Source organism: Mixophyes fleayi, chromosome 8, assembly GCF_038048845.1.
Source record: "Mixophyes fleayi isolate aMixFle1 chromosome 8, aMixFle1.hap1, whole genome shotgun sequence".
NCBI classification, from domain to species: Eukaryota; Metazoa; Chordata; class Amphibia; order Anura; family Limnodynastidae; genus Mixophyes; species Mixophyes fleayi.
In genome coordinates, this window is record NC_134409.1 from 139,156,135 (window position 1) to 139,176,881 (window position 20,747).

General features: G+C 42.7%; 1 protein-coding gene and 1 long non-coding RNA gene across 2 annotated transcripts; one reads left to right on the forward strand and one right to left on the reverse strand.

Annotated features, from left to right (window-relative positions):
- Positions 1-3,690: 3,690 nt before the first annotated feature.
- On the reverse strand, positions 3,691-10,046 carry LOC142099868 (uncharacterized). The gene is made up of 2 exons (XM_075183794.1): positions 9,109-10,046; positions 3,691-4,017 (listed from the first exon to the last, which is right to left on the reverse strand). The coding sequence occupies exons 1-2, from the start codon at positions 9,622-9,624 to the stop codon at positions 3,769-3,771; spliced, it is 765 nt and encodes a 254-aa protein (XP_075039895.1). The 5' UTR covers positions 9,625-10,046; the 3' UTR covers positions 3,691-3,768.
- On the forward strand, positions 4,394-20,355 carry LOC142099870 (uncharacterized). The gene is made up of 2 exons (XR_012678624.1): positions 4,394-4,529; positions 19,944-20,355. It is a non-coding gene; the product is annotated as an uncharacterized LOC142099870 (long non-coding RNA).
- The last annotated feature ends 392 nt before the right edge of the window (positions 20,356-20,747 follow it).

The following is a 20,747-nucleotide window of genomic DNA, read 5'->3' on the forward strand; positions in this document are numbered from 1 at the left end:
TATTCCAGTGCTATAGGTGGGTGTGAGCTTACATCAAAGTTACTTTCTATTTAGTTTTTTTTCTGCCAAGCTAGCATGTTAAAATAGCCACTTAAAGAAGAACGAGCCTGTTATCTACTGCAAACCACAAAGCAAGTTCCTGTCAAGTTCATACATCTATTCTGCAAATTCTGTATAATTGTTTAGCTATTTATTATTAAGGGTCCATAGACCGCACAATACCAGTGCCTGAAATACATAAACCAATGCTTTTAAGTGCCTTCAGCTTAATGGCTTCGCTTAACAAAAACAAAAGTGACAGTAATAATAGTGCAAATTAAGTGATTTAAAATTGGCAGTACCTGTTGCCCTGCCTCGCTATGTTATCTGTATTCTTATGGTGAATTAATATTCACAATGAAAAAATTATTATAAGATCCTAATAATAAGATTATTATTTGTTAAATAAAGACCACATAATCTCCTTTGATGTCCTGTTACATTTAATACAAGTGTAGCTAAAAACTCACCTCTTTCTCAAAGCCTACCAACCATCCACTTAACCCCCATCTCCTCCGCTCATTCTCCCCTCTCTCCCATTCCCTCAACTGGCTCCTCTTGTGCCTGGTCTGTTTTACACTCCCTTAGGATGTAAGCTCATATGAGCAGGGCCCTCTTCCCTCCTGTCTCCTCACCTGTTCTTCTGCTCCGTGTCTATTGCATCTGGAGTATTGGTACTTTTGTTTATTGTTCTGTATTGTTATACCCTGTATAGTCTACTGTTTGTACTATGTGCGGCGCTGCGGAAACCTTGTGGCGCCTAACAAATAAAAGATGATAATAATAATAATAATAATAATAATAGCTACTTATAACCAACAATTAGGTCAATAATACATCTGAAAATCCACTATTTAATAAGTAAGAGAGAAAGAGCCATTAAATATACACTGTACCAAATTCAGAACGCTCTATACAAATACTGCTCTCTACATGGATAATATCCTCAATTGAGGGCTTATCCCCTACCTCGTGGACTAATGTAATACTATCGCTACTGAGTCTATGCTATCCTTAAAATAGCCAATAGTATAGTAAAAAAAAATATTATATGCTACTCTAAGCGGTTCACATCCTGGATATACCAGAGGTGGTGCCGCTAAAATCTGACATCTAAGGCTAAAAAGAAGAGGATCTATTATAATAAAGCATAACAATGCGAAACGCATTTAAATCACTTAATTTGTATTATTATTACTGTAATTTTTGTTTTAAAATATTTTGCTACTGGTGGCACATTGGCCATTTAGGGAGCCAAGTTTTTAATGAAAATATTTAATAAAGTAACTAATAGGGTATGGCACATGTATAAGATGGAATACATGACTAGCATTATACGAAACACAGCCAAATCTTTAACAAGATTTGGGACCCCTGGATGTCTCATTTTCAATACCGATCCCCCTTCTCCTAATCGTATCCCCTCCCCTTACGTAGCCTTCTCCCCCCCCCTCTCATTGCCTCCTACTCAGGAGGGACTCCCCTTGCTCCCCTTCTTTTCTTTTTCCCCTCCACCTCTCATTTTCTCGCTTATCTTCTTCTTCTTCTTCCTTCTTCTTTTCTTTTCTTTCTTCTCTTTTATACAAAAAAAATAAAAAATGCCGGTCTTTATTCCTTAGAATCTGAGCTATCTTATCTCCGAGACACGGAGAATTCTACCTCACTAGCCTATGTACTAAATGTATTCTGTTTGATATAACATATATCCTTTTGCACTATTAATTCTTTTTTGACCGTTAATAAACACTTGTTTAAAAAAATATATATATGTATTTAATAAAGTATTTCATTTTAAAACAGTATTCTATCACTCAGTGAGTGCCCCCGGTCAAAATCCATGTTTTTCCCTTCTTTATTTCTTTGTTACATCTCTATGAGTCTTACATGGCAGGGGAGCACCACTTGTGACTATTAATTGCTGGATTTCAATAATATAATTATATACTATATATAACATATAGGGTGAGTGATTACCTGGTGCTGTGGTCAACCTTTTTTCTTTGTAATAATATAAAGGATATTACATAAAGGGAATGGGCCTGGTTTATTATAGAACGTAATGTGCATTTGCGTGTTGTATCCTGCATAAGATTTCTCTGCGCATGCATGAACACAAGACTTATACTAGTGAACGCAACTGCATGAAATTCATGTTCGCACACAACTGACACTTCCAACTGCCTACGTTTTGAAGGTCAGAAACGGGGGCGGAATGGGGCAGCCGAACGTAGGCAATGTACAGTAAGGGCGGGCCGATGTCGAGATCACGTACGTGCTTATTTTTTAGCCCTATCATTTCCACCAGCTACAGGACAGGTGTAAGTGGCAATTGATAAGGATGACTGACACGTATGTATGCCAGAGCATGTATGTGCAATTAAGGCAAACTGTAAACATGTATTTTATGTACGGAAGGCATTAATAACATCCTGATATATGTATTTCATGTTAGAAAAATGATATTTTTTTTTACATTTATTTTTATTAATGATTATAATATTAACAGCTGTTAATATATTTAAAATCCAGTATTTTTATTGAAATTTTTTAAGATATAAATATACTAAACAACAAAAAGAAAAGAAAAACAATCGCATACATATCGGAATTAAATGACGGAATTTACAAGATTACATTATAATATAACATATATATAAATATATATATATATATATATATATATATAATATATACATAATATAACGCTGTTAATATATTTAATTATTTTTTTTTCCATGCATTTGGATGTTACTTTAGATTGCAGATATGCATTGTGAATATCCTTTAGCTTGTTCTATCTGTCTGCAAATGGCAAGTAACGTATAGACCCAGATTCAAATGCAGACGTCTCTTCAGACGTGCACGCAAGTTGCGCGCGATTTTTTAAAACGCAAGCTGTATTCAGATTGGGTTCCTTAATGAATCGGGCCCAATGAGTCTTAATATCAGAATTATAATGACTAAATATCAGCTAAACCATCTTAAAGAGAAGATCTAACAACGTAAAACAATATAGAACAAATATGCCAACAATTTGCAATATCTATATTCTGTCAGGTTCTGAGACTGCTCACCCAATACAAACAACAAAGGCTCCCGTATACGCAAATCTACACAGACTGACCCAGCAAAGCGGTTATTACGGCTCCAGGATAGTATTGCTGGGAAACTGAGTATTGATACATTGTGATAAGAGATTTTTATTGCAGCGGTAAAATGTCATCTGATCGCCGCATTTTGCTTCCTAGGGGTCTGGGTTGGAGAGTGCCTGGCGCTGGGAGTACTTCCTGTTTCATGTCTGATTTAACCATAAATGCTGCCGCAAGCCCTAATACAGAGCCGGATATCATGAGTCCTCTCCGATGATGTTACTTATTAAACAGATGTTTGTATTAAGTCATCAGAATATCAACAGTGTATAAAAAAAATGCTGTGGTGTAAGAATAACATTTATCTGAAACACAGGAACAAGATATTTCTGGAAAAAGTTAGATGGGGGAAGAAAACAGTTATAAGACATCACCACAGGGTAAACTATATGCAAGGAATATATTCATTAAAGCAGGGTTTCTATAATATCAAATAATGTACTACAGCGATTAAATGCTAATTATTGTTATAAATGTGCTGTCTTGGTCATTCTGCAGGATCATTGCATTTTCGCCTGATGTTATTTCCGCTGGATCATCTGCAGCACTTGGTTCTTTAAGTTCTTGTGCCACAGAAGTTTTACAGGTTTTTATGATTTTCATTCAATGTCTTCTGGGTATTGAGCAATCGAGGATTAAAATCATTCCAGTTCATCCTGCTGACAAACTGATTAATAAATTCTTCTCGTTTCTTTTTGGCTTCGTCTTTTATGGCGATCTCCGTGTCCTCTAGCAGGAGGTGTTTGTACTTCATCTTGTTCCTCTTCGATTGTCTCTCACAACAAACTACAGTAATGATCAGAATAAACATCAAGCATAGACCAATGATCTGTATAGAAAACCAGATTGAAACCATTGAGGTTATTCATGCAATGAATGTGAATTAGCACTATGCATATTAATATAAATGTAATATATATGTTTTCTGGAGTGTCACTGGATTATTTCACAACAAATCATCGCTGACTGTTCCTGCGGGTGCTGCTTGGCCAAACCCAGGGCCGTCTTTTCGACTGGGCCCTGGGCCCAGGAAGTGCTCTTAATGAAAAAAAAAATCCTGCAAATAAAAAAAAAAACAAAAAAAAAACTTACCTTGGGGTCACGCGGTCACGCGGTCACGTCAGGTGAGGATGCAGCTCCGGCTCCCTCCCTGGTCTCCTCCTCCTTCCTACGCTCGCAGTTAATGTCAGGCGTGACATCATCACGCCTGACACTGTCATTGAGGAGTGCAGCAAGGAGGAACCACACGCACCTGCGCTGGAACGGAGAAGAACTAGCAGTGACTCAGCGAGGATTACAAAAGAATAAGAGAAGGGGATCGGAGAACAAGCCGATTAAAAGGTAAATTAGCCTTAGCTTAACTTAACCCCCATTGCACAGTCATGACCCCCTTGCTCAGATCTCTGTTGCATAGACACACTACATTTGTACAAAAATCACCAAAATGTACAGAGATTTCCCACTGCACATTACAGAGACCTATCAGTTGCTTAACAGAGACCTCCATTGCAATACAGAGACCGCCACTTTCCAGTGCAAAGACCACCAATTGCAGAGAACCCATCTGACATTTTTCAATTACCTTTTTCCCTGCTCCAAGGTGTTGACCTCTGGTCCCATTTAGCATTATGAGTGTCTCTCTGGTCAGAAGAAAATGTTCTGCTTACTAAGGCTAGTTAGTGCTTTGAATCCCCACAATTTAGTTATCACTAAATTCCAAGGGTTAAAATTTGCAGGTTCTCTGCTTGAGCATCATAAGCATGTAAAGGTCCTGTGTTTTGTAGCTATTGTGATACTTATTCATGGTGCTATGGGAGAAATGTATAGAATTGTTAACTCAAGCAGTATGTAGAGAAATTGAGGTACGGGTAGGGTAAATAAGTTACCTAACGATATGTGGGGGCAGACATACAATAATATATATAATGCTAAGATATTTTGAATATTTGCATTCATTTAATATATTGTGCAAGCACCTCATCCTGTCCTATTTAACATTCACTCTTTTGCTGTTTTAAATCCATTTAAATTTGTATTCCTGTGAGTGGTTGTGTAGGTAGGGGCCCCAGTGCACTGCTCTGCCCGAGGCCCATAATGTTGTTAAGATGGCCCTGGCCAAACCAGCCACTAAATGACTTTGAGCATGAATCGTGCACCAAAGTGGTGTCAGTTGACAGATGGTATCGCTGCCAGAACCGTGCTACTTCCCCACACCTAGAATCATATACATTTCTGGGTAGTGTGTAGCTGTCACAGTACCTCTTTGATGGTTCATCTGACTAAATCCTCCTGTCCTCCTACTTTAGATCAGGACTTCTCAGTAATTGGCAGGGTGGTAAGGATGGTAGCAATGTTTGTGCTGTGTTATTGAATTACTTGAATTATTGGATATTTGTATTTTGCAGAAATATCTAGAAAAAATATTTTTCTGTAATTGCATTGTAGTTGCTTGGACTTCAATATTGTCCCAATCGTGAATTTGCAGGACAATAGGAATTATCTACTAACATTGCATTTAGGTAGCATAGGAGTGAGGATGTACCAGTGTGAGTAGTATAGGTAGGAGTAGGGTAGGTGTGAGAGTGTACCACTGTGAGTAGTATAGGTGGGAGTAGGATAAGTGTGAGGATGTTCCAGTGTGAGTAGTACAGGTGGGAGTAGGGTAGGTGTGAGGGTGTACCACTGTGAGTAGTATAGGTGGGAGTAGGGTAGGTGTGAGAGTGTACCACTGTGAGTAGTATAGGTGGGAGTAGGATAAGTGTGAGGATGTTCCAGTGTGAGTAGTACAGGTGGGAGTAGGGTAGGTGTGAGGGTGTACCACTGTGAGTAGTATAGGTGGGAGTAGGATAAGTGTGAGGATGTTCCAGTGTGAGTAGTATAGGTGGGAGTAGGGTAGATGTGAGGGTGTACCAGTGTGAGTAGTATAGGTGGGAGTAGGGTAGGTGTGAGGGTGTACCAGTGTGAGTAGTATAGGTGGGAGTAGGGTAGGTGTGAGGGTGTACCAGTGTGAGTAGTATAGGTGGGAGTAGGGTAGGTGTGAGGGTGTACCAGTGTGAGTAGTATAGGTGGGAGTAGGGTAGGTGTGAGGGTGTACCAGTGTGAGTAGTATAGGTGGGAGTAGGGTAGGTGTGAGGGTGTACCAGTGTGAGTAGTATAGGTGGGAGTAGGGTAGGTGTGAGGGTGTACCAGTGTGAGTAGTATAGGTGGGAGTAGGGTAGGTGTGAGGATGTTCCAGTGTGAGTAGTATAGGTGGGAGTAGGGTAGGTGTGAGGGTGTACCAGTGTGAGTAGTATAGGTGGGAGTAGGGTAGGTGTGAGGGTGTACCAGTGTGAGTAGTACAGGTGGGAGTAGGGTAGGTGTGAGGATGTTCCAGTGTGAGTAGTATAGGTGGGAGTTGGGTAGGTGTGAGGGTGTACCAGTGTGAGTAGTATAGGTGGGAGTAGGGTAGGTGTGAGGATGTTCCAGTGTAAGTAGTATAGGTGGGAGTATGGTAGGTGTGAGGGTGTACCAGTGTCAGTGGTATAGGTGGGAGTAGGGTAGGTGGAAAGGTGTACCAGTGTGAGTAGTATAGGTGGGAGTAGGGTAGGTGTGAGGGTGTACCAGTGTCAGTGGTATAGGTGGGAGTAGGGTAGGTGGAAAGGTGTACCAGTGTGAGTAGTATAGGTGGGAGTAGGGTAGGTGTGAGGGTGTAACAGTGTGAGTAGTATAGATGGGAGTAAGCTAGGTGTGAGGTTGTATTAGTGTGAGTAGTATAGGTGGGAGTAGGGTATGTGTGAGGATGTTCCAGTGTGAGTAGTATAGGTGGGAGTAGGGTAGGTGTGAGGGTGTACCAGTGTGAGTAGTATAGGTGGGAGTAGGGTAGGTGTGAGGGTGTACCAGTGTGAGTAGTATAGGTGGGAGTAGGGTAGGTGTGAGGGTGTACCAGTGTGAGTAGTATAGGTGGGAGTAGGGTAGGTGTGAGGATGTTCCAGTGTGAGTAGTATAGGTGGGAGTAGGGTAGGTGTGAGGGTGTACCAGTGTGAGTAGTATAGGTGGGAGTAGGGTAGGTGTGAGGGTGTACCAGTGTGAGTAGTACAGGTGGGAGTAGGATAAGTGTGAGGATGTTCCAGTGTGAGTAGTATAGGTGGGAGTTGGGTAGGTGTGAGGGTGTACCAGTGTGAGTAGTATAGGTGGGAGTAGGGTAGGTGTGAGGATGTTCCAGTGTAAGTAGTATAGGTGGGAGTATGGTAGGTGTGAGGGTGTACCAGTGTCAGTGGTATAGGTGGGAGTAGGGTAGGTGGAAAGGTGTACCAGTGTGAGTAGTATAGGTGGGAGTAGGGTAGGTGTGAGGGTGTAACAGTGTGAGTAGTATAGATGGGAGTAAGCTAGGTGTGAGGTTGTATTAGTGTGAGTAGTATAGGTGGGAGTAGGGTATGTGTGAGGGTGTAACAGTGTGAGTAATATAGTTGGGAGTTGGTGGATTTTAAGAGAGAATTAAAAAATTTGAAGGTTGGAAAGAGTCCGATCTGGTGATTGTATTAGAATTTTGAATTAGATTAGATTTTGGGGAGTGTAGGAGGCAGTGAAGGGATTGGCAGAGTATCTTGGCTGATCTTGTGGCCCAAGAGCCAGAAGTGCCAAATATAATTATATTTTTAGTGTGGCCACATTTAGCAGTGATCCTGTAGTTCTAGCACCCAGCTGCGAAATTGTTACACGTGGGGCTAGTCATAGACTCAGAGAGTCTCCCTGCAGGGTCTCTTCATGGATTTACTGAAAGTGTGATGTGCATGGGAATAATACCTCCCCCATTATCACAGCACAAATATCTTTAATTCTGTTACACTGGACAGACTTCCAGAAGCTTATTACATTACTCATCATACTGGCCAAGCCGGCCTCTGGGAGATTGGAGGGAGGTGAGTGTGTGTGGTGGGGGTCTCCGGGCCCTATCCCTAAATTACATCACACAGTTTTAGCCAATTACAGCAGGGGGTGGGGCCATGATGACACATGACTCATGTCATAAGTCCCACCCCCCGTCTCTAAACTAATGGTAGACTGGGAAGCTGGAGGATTGCCTGCTCTTTCGGGAGTCCGGGAGGACTCCTAGAAATTTGGGAGTCTCCCGGACATTCCTGGAGAGTAGGTAACTATGACATTACTCCTGGGTAAAGTGCAACATATGGGGACTGATTCATCTTTAGACTTAACCTGCACGCATCTTGCATTTAAAATAACGAACACGGAATGTGAGCGTAGTTCTGACTTTATTCTAATACAAGTGGATCTCAATATGTACGTTTCCATTTGAATCTGGGTGTAAGTACACTCTGTCTATACGTTACTGGCCGTCTGTAGACAGACAGAACAGAGAACAAATATGCACATCCATAAGTGCATTATAAAGTCACATCAAAACGCATTCAAAAAAATAAAATTAACAACTCTGTACTATAATCATTGATAAAAAAAATCATAAAAAAAAGTTTTCCTATTTTATATAGTAAATACTTAAATCACAATGGGCCTGATTCATTAAGGATTTTAACTTAAGAAACTTCTTATTTCAGTCTCCTGGACAAAACCATGTTACAATACAAGGGGTGCACATTAGTATTCTGTTTTGCACATAAGTTAAATACTGACTGTTTTTTCATGTAGCACACAAATACTTGATAGCTTATTTGTACACTGAAATTTAAAGTTGATATTTGTGTGTTACATGAAAAAACAGTCAGTATTTAACACACACAGATGCTATGAGGACCCAATTGTTAAACAAAGGAGTGAATTGTATGTATGGTGTGCTCCCATTTTATTTTCAGTGTAATAATGACCATGAAACGTACTATATATCTTTATTTCTCTAATTCATTTATCTGCTATGTATTTATGATCCATCACGTCAAACATTTTATAGAAAGTAATTAAATCTTACCTGAAGTATCTGCAAGAGAGAAATTTCTTCTACTGTTGTCTCATTTTTGTTCATTAGTATTGATGTCATAGACTTTGTAGCTTCTTTTGTCCCAAATGCAGACACCCAAACACAGGCAATGTATCGTCCATCTGTTATTAAAATAAATACCCAAAAGAAAGCAAACTTGAAATTAAGTACAAAGTTTTTGATGGACTTTAAGACCTCCCATGAGATTTTGCATTTTCCACACTGTGAGCAGGTTCCCGTCTCTGTTTCTTCGATGTCGGTATCGTTGTGTTTGTTTTTACAGCATGTATGACAGCTGATACCTTGATAAGCGAATGACACAATGATGATCATTATTGTTGGTAGCACGATAAACAGTAAACCATAAAAGAAGCCCCATACCTTGTGTTCAGGGCATTTAAATTCTGTTTCCATGAACTTCTCTAATAAAAGGAGAGTCCCGGCCAAAACCGAGTTTTGAAAAATGTCAAAATTGGATTTGATGAAGGTTCCGGCGTTTTGCATCATGCTGTTTCTTATATACAGATCAGAGAGATGTCGGATTCTGTCCTCACAGTGAGACACTGATATATAGAGGTTATATATCCGTCAGGGTTTTGTTCTACATCTTAGTTTCACTTTTGTGGAGCTTTGTGGGTTTTTTTTACCAGTGACTGATAAGTCGTTTTTTTGGGTGGAACCAGCTGCAAAATGTGAGAAATTCAAACAGAGATTTGACACTTTTTTAGCCGTAAAAAATATTTTGCAAATAAAAATAATTTATGGTGATACGTTTAGTAGGTAACTGTTTGGTCCTCTGCACTGGACCCAACATCAGCCCCAGAATACACTGTTTACATTTGCAGCAAATGTTATCTTATATACTTTTGCTGTTGCTGGACAGATTTTGAGTAACCCAGCGTGTGCTTTAGCACTACCCCCCTATACAGAATTTGTCTTTGGAGGGGGCCCACTACACATCTAGTTTAATCTAGTCTTCTGGTAGCTTGTACAGACATACACCAAGAATGTGTCTTATCTCTTTCTTTGTAAGGCCTCAGTCGAACAGACTATTCTTCCCTGCAGAATATTAACTTCTATTAACTATTTAAAGTATAAGTCCATGTAGTATATAATTTGATTACTTGAATTCATACAAATTCTGTTAAATTTATAACACCTGTTATGAGTCACATTCTGTATGTGATCTCTCCAGGGGTGATGACAGGAAGCTGTCTGTACATTGCTGGGGACTGATCAGAATCCAACGTCCAATGTTATCACACACGGATCTCTCCAACCGTCACTGGGTCCTGTTAGTAGTGATTATCCGGCCATCAGCCATCATATTCCTACCCCATGTAGCATTTCTGATAATGATCCCAGCAGTTATGAACGGATTATTTTTGGTACCTCGTTAATTTTTGGGGCAACACACAATGATGGGATAATCTGTCTCTTCCGTGGTATCTTTTTACTTTTTTGTAGTTTAGTTTTCCATCTGTTGTCACCACTGAATATATCTCAGAGACGAACGTCATCCATCAGGAAGGAGAGGAGGACAAATATAGATACGTTTATATCCTGTTCTCTAACATAAATAACCCTGGGATATCCGCCTTTTGTTGCAGGCCTACATGTTTAACAAGCCGTGCCCAAAATGACCCAGTAAAAGGTCCCCTAAGTGTGTGTATGAGCTGCAAATGTAACGCCCCCTGCGGGGAGAACAGGGACAGACGCAACACAAAAGAACTTACCTTATGAACGATGGTCACCTCCAGTCCGCCTCCGATATCCCAGCTGCGATCCGATTCCAGCAGATCCGCAGCCGCAACCCTTGTCACCTCCAACCACGTCCCTCTAGGAAAGAGACAAAGATTACGGCCGTGCCTACCAGGGAAGGGCTGTCCGAGAATACGGCAACGAACAAGGACACTCTCAGTCCAAGCTCACTTGCCGCCTCCTCGCTTTTGCTCTTGCCAAGACGCAAAGGACTACAGGCACTTAAGACCAAGACTAGTCCGAGGACTAATCCCGCCTCAAGTACCTCACACACCTGCCGGTGAGGGCCTAACCGAAAGGGGGAATCGAGCGTGATACTCACCGGGACACTCCCACTTCCGATCCGGTTCCCCTCCACCTTCCCAACTCCTGCGGATGACAAGAACACACAGCCTCCCTCTACGCTCTCAGTGAGACTAAGATGGCACCCACAAAACTGGACTGACTACAACAGCGACCCCACCCTAACAACGTTCTAATGGTCGGCAACGCAACTAAGTCAAACCACTATGACTAACTGAGTGTGGTGCACTAACGGAACTGCTCACTTACACACTACGGGGAACACCAGCCGGTGTTCACGGACTAAACCGGAGGGCGGTTCCTAACCCCCTCACCCAGGTCTAACCAAAGAGACTGTCTCCTTACGATGGGGTCACCCACGGACCCTAAGGACCGGCTGCTTCAAGCCCGGCTGAGGCTCAGTGGAACAGCACACTAACCCGCGGGCCGACTGCCGCACGGAACAGCCGATCGAACTGAACCGCCCGACTGCCTGTACTCGGGTATCTCACACGTGTCCCTACGTCCGGAACCACAGGTCCAGATGCACGGAACCGGCCTTGGGGACCCTCAATCAGAACCACAGCCGCCCCTGGAACTGCCTCAAGGTGTGCTGCACTGCCACCAACTCACTCAGCCACCCCCCTCTGGGTACCAGTGTGACCCCGGGGGCCTAAGGGACAGGAAAACTACGTGTGTTCTCCCCTGACTATGTGTATGCTGGTAACTACACTTGTCCCCACAGCACGGGTTAGCACAGGAAACCACAGGAACAAGAACCTACCTTTAATGGGGGCCTGACGTCTTGCCCCTGGACACAAATACGTAGCACACCCAAAATACTGTAATTCAACAATACCCGCCGCACAGACAGAATAAATATACAGTACTTTGTAAGCTACTTACCAGAGCACACCGCTGTTAGCCAACCAGCAGGTTGCTACAGCACCACAGGAGCCTCCGCTCTACTGTACCTCCTAACTACGTGTGCTCACCTCACACAGGACCGCGCCTACACTCACAAGGCTCTCACGCCTCTACCACACACCACCAGGGCCTTCTGCCCTTCACACCATGGGCCTCTTGCCCAGTTGCACACAGAGTCTTGTGCTCTGATTAATGGGCCTCAGCCCCCTCTCTACCTCAGGGCTCTGAGCCCACTAACTAGGGCCTTGTGCCCTGCTACCTAGGGGTCCTAGCCCCTGCCTACTGAGGCCTGTGGCCTCCCTGACTAACTGAGGGCCTGGTGCCCTTTATAGCCTATGGGCAATCCGCCCCCTAACCAGGCCCTGTGGCCTCCCTATGGCCTCTAGGCCACTAACTACCTAAGTGCCTTGTGCCCTTTTATACCTGGGGCTCTCACGCCCCCTGTCTAACTAACAGGGGCTTGTCCCCTTTATCACCAGTAATATGGCCTACTGGCCCACTAACTCGTAGGGGCCTAGTGCCCCTAATTTACTTCGTCCCCACGGGCCTTGTGCCCGACCGTGGCCCCGGGCCTAGTGCCCGAATTTAACGTTGAGGCTACTTACCTGCTCTGCGCAGGGATCTCAACTTGCCACGCCGTCTTCTGCCTTCTTTCTCCGGGTCTTCCAGACCCTCCAGCCGGCGGCGCCTCTTCTCCTGTTCGGCGCGGGTCTTCTGCCTTCTCTGGAGGCGGGGGCGCTCTCAGCCCTTACAAGGGCTCCCCGCCGACGATCTCCGCCGCTTCTGGTCTTCTTTCTCTCTGGACGTCCCACGACGTCCTTCTCTCTCCGCCGCCGGACTCTTTCTGACAAAATGGCGCCACCCGGCGACTTATATAGTCCCCGGCGTGACGTCATTAGCCGGCGCGAGCGCTGATTGGCTCGCGTCGGCGCCAATCTTTTGAATGGCCGGGCGCGAGCCACGATTGGCTCGCGCATCCGGCCGCTGATTGGCCAGCGGGGAAAGATGAGCCCTGATTGGCTCATCCTTCCCCCGCGCACAGGACCTGCAGGAAGAAAGTCATACTCACCGCCGCTGGATCGCTGGACGGGTGAGTACTTCTCTTCTTCCCTCTTCACCCGCTTGTAGGGCACCGCCATCTGGGGAGTCTTCAGCCCCTCCAGGGGCACAGCGACAGCCGGAATCTTCGCCCTATTCACGGGCACCGGCTCCGGAGGCATCTTCTGTCCCTCCAGGGACACAGCGCTGGCAGGGGTCTTCTCCGGGGACACCTCCACACTAACACTGGTTCATCCAACTGGCAAACCTAGAAATTAAGTTACATTTATCTGTCTGTAGCTCTGGAGCGCAGCTGCTAGGTGGTTGTTGTGGTGTTGTACAGGGGCCGGGGTCCATAAATTATGGATGGGTGTGTAAAAGGGTATCTGTTTCAGTCCCTAAAGCAGAAGCTATTTCCCTTGAGAGTCTGCTATTGCTCTCTGCTATCATGAGGGTCTAATGATGAGGCAAATATACTATTAATGCTACCTTAATTATCACTCACACAGGGTGAGTTCTAGTTTAAACCCAGGTTTTAGAAAGATAATTCTATTTCAATGTCTGCTCTATTTGCCCTGATTACCACAGTATAATACAGGTAAGAATCAATATTATATCCTATCATATTCAAGAAAGGATTTCCACAAAGTCTCATTTAAGATAATAAGTCTGATTTATTAAGATAAGTAAGGCAAATAAATGAGTCAGTTTTCTCCTGGATAAAACCATGTTACAATACAAGGGGGGCAAATTAGTGTATTATTTTGCACATAAGTTAAATACTGGCTGTTTTTTTCATGTAAAACACAAATACTTGATAGATTTATTTTTACACTGAATTTTAAAGTTTATCTAGAACATCCCCTACCCCAAATATAAATCTGTCCTCACATTTTAAATTTACCTCCCCATCCAATGCAACATGGTTTTGTCAGGGTTCAAAGTTACTCAATTTTTTTGCTTTACTTTCCTTAATGAATCAGGCCTAATATGTATTCTTGCTAACAATAGGTATTTTCAGTAAAAGTATTTACATATAATAACAGTGCAGAAAGCATAATACTTGAAATACAATGCATTGCCTGCTTCAGCTGCATTATCAGCCGCAATGAGGGTGGTGTAGCCAGTGCTACCGCCCAGGGTGCAAAGCCAAGAGGGCGCCACAGCTGCCCACAATTTGCACTATTATACTGTATACAATATGGTTAAAAAGAAAAGGGACTGCGTTCAACTCCAATAACGGCAAGAGCAGCAATACTCAGGAATCCCTTCCTGTATAACAAGCAAAAATATAACCACTGTATTGCGCTCAATTACCTAGGGCTCGCTGAATGATTGGATAAATACTAAAATACTGATAATGAATATACAAGTATCGTATGGCATAAATGGTGCAAAACAATATAGATAAAATCATGAATTTAATAGGACAAATATACAATCAGGGAGGCTAAATATTAGAGATGGGCGGGTCCGGTTATTTTTTCTTCATATTTGGCACTCCCCAGCGCTTTTGGGGTGTCCCCCATAATTGTGCATAAATATTTCTGGCTGTCAAAAGTCATATCTGTCAGCAGTATCTACTAAATAATTTTTAGCACTCCTCAGTGCTTTTGGGGTGACCTCCCTAATTGTGCATTAATATTTCTGGCTGTCAAAAGTCATATCTGTCAGCAGTATCTACCAAATAATTTTTAGCACTCCTCAGTGCTTTTGGGGTGTCCTCCCTAATTGTGCATTAATATTTCTGGCTGTCAAAAGTCATTTCTGTCAGCAGTATCTACTAAATAATTTTTAGCACTCCTCAGTGCTTTTGGGGTGTCCTCCCTAATTGTGCATTAATATTTCTGGCTGTCAAAAGTCATAACTGTCAGCAGTATCTACTAAATAATTTTTAGCACTCCCCAGTGGTTTGCGCTCAGAATGGATTCAAAGCAGTCCACATATGATCTGAATGAGCAACCAGGTTCTGTCACCAGTCCTGATGTTAGTGTTCCCAGTACGTCATCTGGCCAAGGCGATGTCAAACAACAGAGTGTTTTCAAATTAGTGCAAAAAACAAAAACCCAAAAAAAATTTACTGTATTGAAGCGAAAAAGAAGTGTAACTGAGCAAAAGTTAAGTGACGATAAAAAAAAAATTGCAAGCATGCCATTCTACACACGCAGTGGCAAAGAGAGAATGAGGCCTTCACCTTTGGCTATTAGTGGCAGATCCCAAAAAGTTACCCAGCCTACAATTGGTGCACAACTACTGTTACGCGTCAAAGCCGAGCTGCAAGATAACAGTGAGGCATTACAGGAGAATATTTGCTCTGATTCACAAATGACAACAATCCCTGTGGAGAGTCCATCCAACAGTGGGATGTCTAATCGTGAGCATTCTGCTGATGTGTGCCTTAATAGCCCGAGTGTAGCCGGTGATACCCAAATTGAGGATGCCACTTTGGAATTAGAAGAGGATGAGGGGGAGATTTGTGTAGGCGACGAGGGCGCTAATGAGGATGTTGATGAGGATGAGGTTGTTTGTGTAAGTCCTGCACCAGTGGCAGCAGTTCTGGCACGTGACAAGAAAAAGGCCATTGTCATGCCTGGGCATAAAACAAAAAAATCCACTTCTTATGTGTGGAATTATTTCTACCCAAATCCAGACAACAATTGTATAGCCATTTGTAGTGTATGTCAAGCCACAGTCAGTCGAGGGAGGGACCTTAACCATCTTGGAACCTCGTCTATGTTACGCCATTTAACGAGAGTTCATGGCAAAGTGTTGGGAAAAGCTGAAAGTTCTTCCCAAAAGAATACAAGCACTCCCTCATCAGCTAAGACCCTCCGCTCACCGACATACCGACGGCTACAAAATACACCCACCACACCATCCTCATCAATATCCTCAGTAGCGCTCGGAGTTAGCCCGGCATCCCACTTAAGGCTGGATGACTCCGGCACCATTATTGATTCCTCTGAAGAAAGCGTTAGTCCTGCTGCTGCTGTTGCTGCTGCTGGGAGTGAATCGTCATCCCAGAGGCAGGTTAATAAAATGAGCAGTCCTACATTTCAGCAATTAACTGTGAAACAATCATTTGTGAGGGGAAGCAAATATGACAGCAGTCACCCAGTCACCAAGCGAATCACAGACGCCATGGCTGCAATGTTAGTGTTAGATCTGCGTCCAATCTCCACAATAAACGCAGCTGGTTTTTCACAGTTAATTGAGGTTTTGTGTCCGCGTTACAGAATTCCATCGCGACACCATTTCTCCCGTAAAGCTATTCCACAACTATACCAAAAAGTGTGTAAAAATGTAGAGATTGCGCTGAAAAATGCCATTCTGCCCACTGATCACTTAACCACAGATATGTGGACAAGTGGAAGTGGCCAAACCAAAGACTATATGACTGTGACAGCCCACTAGGTTGGTCATTCACCTTCACCAGCAGGAACAGCAGCAGCATGTACACCACTATGTAACATTTGTCACAGGCAGGCCACTCTTTGTATCACCGGCTTCACTAACAGGCATACGGCTGACAATTTGTTACGCAAACTGAGAGATGTGATTGATGCATGGCTTATACCACTCGGACTCTCCCCAGGGTATGTCATTTCAGATAACGCCAACAATATAGTGCGAGCATTACAGCTGGGTGATTTCCAACATATTCCCTGTTTTGCTCACACCATCAACTTGGTGGTACAGAGCTTCCTACGAAATAACCGTGAGGTGCAGGAGATGCTTTCGGTGGCCTGTAAAATTTCAGGCCATTTCAGGCATTCAGCCACAGCATGTAGGAGATTACAGCAGCTTCAAGAGCAGTTTAACTTGCCCTGCCACCAACTTAAGCAAGAGGTGGTAACTCGGTGGAATTCCACCCTGTACATGCTTCAGAGGATGGAGGAACAGCGCAAAGCCATCCAAGCATATTGCACAAGTCATGACATTGGGAAAGGAGGGGGGATGTATTTCACTCTTGCACAGTGGGGAATCCTTTCAGTGCTGTGCAAGGTGCTGAAACCATTTGAAGTTGTGACATGTGAGGTCAGTGCAGACTCTGCTAGTTTGAGCCAAGTCATTCCTTTAATTAGACTATTGGAAAAGCAGCTTGAGAAAATGAAGGAGGAGCTGAAAGCAAGCAATTCAGCAAAGTATGTTGGCCTTGTCGATCAAGTACTTAATTCGCTTCACAATGATCCTCGAGTTATTAAGATCTTGAACTCGGATCAGTACGTTTTGGCCACTGTGCTTGATCCAAGGTTTAAAACCTACATTGAGTCTTTACTTGTAAATGAGCGAGATGTGAACTTTTGCAAGGAGCTATTGCTCAGCAAGTTGGCCGCTGAACTGGGCCTCGGCTTGACGACGTGTCCTCCTTCACTTTCTCAAGCTGTTGCTCGTAAAAAATTAAATTTCCAAAAAAGAAGCAGGGAAGACACAGGGGGCAGACCAGAACAATTTAACATCTGGGCTGGTTTGAAGGATTTTTCAAAAAAATGTGTCACTTTGCCCATAACTCCATCCAATATCAGTATAAACATGCAAAGGATGGTGGAGGATTACTTTTAAGAGGTAGTTGATATGGAAATGTCAGACAGTCCCTTTCCTTACTGGGAAGAAAAGCAGGCCATTTGGAAACCCATGTACAAACTTGCTTTGCAATACCTAAGCTGCCCACCCTCCAGTGTGTACTCTGAACGAGTGTTCAGCACAGCAGGGAACTTAGTCAGTGATCGCCGTAGAAGGTTACTTCCCAAAAATGTGGAGAAAATGATGTTTATAAAAATGAACTACATCTTCCACGAGGAAGGCCTTCACCATCCAAGACATCCAAGCACTGACTGTTCTCTAATGGCGGATTCAAGCGGCGATGAATTGATAGTCTGTGATGATGACGTACACACTGATGAGGGTGAGGATTAAGCTGAAGATGATGCCGATAACATCTTTTTAAAACTTTCTATGTAAGTGTAGGGTGCAATCTACCCCCAAAGAGGAAAGGGACTTGTGGCATTTTCATATCACATACCATCTTGAAAGGCTGCTGTTAGGGCAATTTATCCTTAAGGGTAGGGTGTCATAGACAGAGTGACCCTAAACTGGCTTTGTCCATTTTTCATAATATTGTACAGTCTATAATGGCTGAATTTTTGGGTATTTTATACAAGTGGAGGGGGGCCTAGAGAGACAGAAACCAAACTGGCTTTCTCCATGTCAATTAATATTGTACAGTCTATAATGGCTGAATTTTTTGGTATTTTATACAAGTGGAGGGGGGCCTAGAGAGACAGAAACCAAACTGGCTTTCTCCATGTCAATTAATATTGTACAGTCTATAATGGCTGAAATTTTGGGTATTTTATACAAGTGGAGGGGGGCCTAGAGAGACAGAAACCAAACTGGCTTTCTCCATGTCAATTAATATTGTACAGTCTATAATGGCTGAATTTTTTAGTATTTTATACAAGTGGAGGGGGGCCTAGAGAGACAGAAACCAAACTGTCTTTCTCCATGTCAATTAATATTGTACAGTCTATAATGGCTGAATTTTTGGGTATTTTATACAAGTGGAGGGGTGCCTAGAGAGACAGAAACCAAACTGTCTTTCTCCATGTCAATTAATATTGTACAGTCTATAATGGCTGAATTTTTTAGTATTTTATACAAGGGGAGGGGGGCCTAGAGAGACAGAAACCAAACTGTCTTTCTCCATGTCAATTAATATTGTACAGTCTATAATGGCTGAATTTTTTAGTATTTTATACAAGTGGAGGGGGGCCTAGAGAGACAGAAACCAAACTGGCTTTCTCCATGTCAATTAATATTGTACAGTCTATAATGGCTGAATTTTTTGGTATTTTATACAAGTGGAGGGGGGCCTTGAGAGACAGAAACCAAACTGGCTTTTTCCATTTCTTTACATATTTAACTATAATTGTAGGGTGTAATATACATTCAAAGACGATGGCTGCATTGCCAATATGCATAGATGGAGAAGAAGACAATCTGTTTTGTGTGTAGAATAGGCCTACCAACGAAGAATTAAACTGTTTTTTGGATGATTTATTACCTCAACAATTAGATTACTTGTCTCTAAAACAGTTGGAGCACTAAATTGTTAATTTAGGCCCAAAAACATGGATTTTCCAAAAAAATAGCAAAACAAAACCAAACAAAACCAAAACCAAAACACGCAATGGCGGTTTTGCAAAACCAAAACCAAAACACGACGGTAATCCAGATCCAAAACCGAATCCAAAACCAAAACACGGGGGTCAGTGACCATCTCTACTAAAAATAGACAATGGTATTGCAGCAAAAAAAACAAAAAGGCTATATAAACATAAATTAATAAAGGGCAGATTTATTAACGGATGAGAAGCCCTATTACCAGCGAACAGCAATAGAGTTTTTTTCGGTTCATCCAATACACCAAAGGTTAATTGCCAGTGATAGATCTGGTGGTGGGAATGTGTGCCAGCTTTTTACATATATTTTTTAAAATACATATGAACTATTTTTAAAACATTTTTTGAAATTAAATTCCAAGTCTACAAGCTGACTCACACATGCACAAACCTGTAGAGACTGGCCCGGGGACGTGGTAAAGCTAAGTATTACCGCTGTAGGCCAGTATCGCTGCGGTAGCGACTGTATTGATAAATTCTGGCTATACGAGATTTTTTTATCGCCGTAATAAGTGACATTGAACATGTATATTGATGAATTGGATCTCTATTATTTTTTACAGAAATAAAATCCAAGCTCCCTGGCCAAAAACGCAGATAATCAATAAACATTTTTCTTTGTTGTTCTTGTTACAGGGGTCTTTTATAATACAGCGAGAGACCTTAACACATCAGACTTGTGGTTACATAGTATATTTATTTTGTATAGCGATACAAGCTTCCCACGTGGATGGACTCCGCTCCCCTGCACAGCTCCGGAGAAGCTACAGAGGAGAAGCAGGCAGGACAGACTACCAGCTGCAAGCTAAGTGGGCCTTCAGTCAATGACTTATCACTGCCTATGGCTCTTCAGTGTTGTAGAACTACAAGGCACAGCATGCCCTACCAGAGGACAAGCTGGAACTTGGCGTTTGAAAAAAGCTGGAGAGCGAGAGGCTACACTGTATCCAGCCAACCACATAATACAGTTGTGGAACTGTCATCAAAGAGATGATGCAGCTTTTTGATAGATGACATTATTTGTTGTTAAAAACTTTGTTTTTCTTGTTTTATTTTTATTTATTATACACATTGGGCTGTAACTACGGCAGTGTGACCTCTCAGGGTGCAATGCCAAGCGGTTGTCACAGCTATCAAATAGCACCGACACCTTGAAAAATAGTGGTAGAGGGGTAGAGGGAGGGGGGCACCAGTGTTCTTTCTCGCCCAGGGCACTAAAATTTCTACTTACGGCTCTGCATCACAGGATCTAACACAATCGTACCACTCCCCATATCCACTGTCATTTCACATTGAAAAAGTCTGTGTATTGAGATTTCATGAGGACGTGACCAGTGACATATGTTTCGTTACGTTGGTCATAGGCTCAAACCTGTTGTGTAGATATTTCTTCCACTTATAGGGAAACCCAACCAATAGGGTTCTATTGTTAGCTCCAGT

What these genes read in the sequence shown, in the direction of transcription:
- LOC142099868 (XM_075183794.1), bottom strand. Translation starts at nt 9,624, where the DNA reads ATGATGCAAAACGCCGGAACCTTCATCAAATCCAATTTTGACATTTTT. An exon ending in CTCTCTTGCAGATACTTCAG is followed by an intron (nt 4,018 to 9,108) that starts GTAAGATTTAAT and finishes TTTTCTATACAG; the next exon opens with ATCATTGGTCTATGCTTGAT.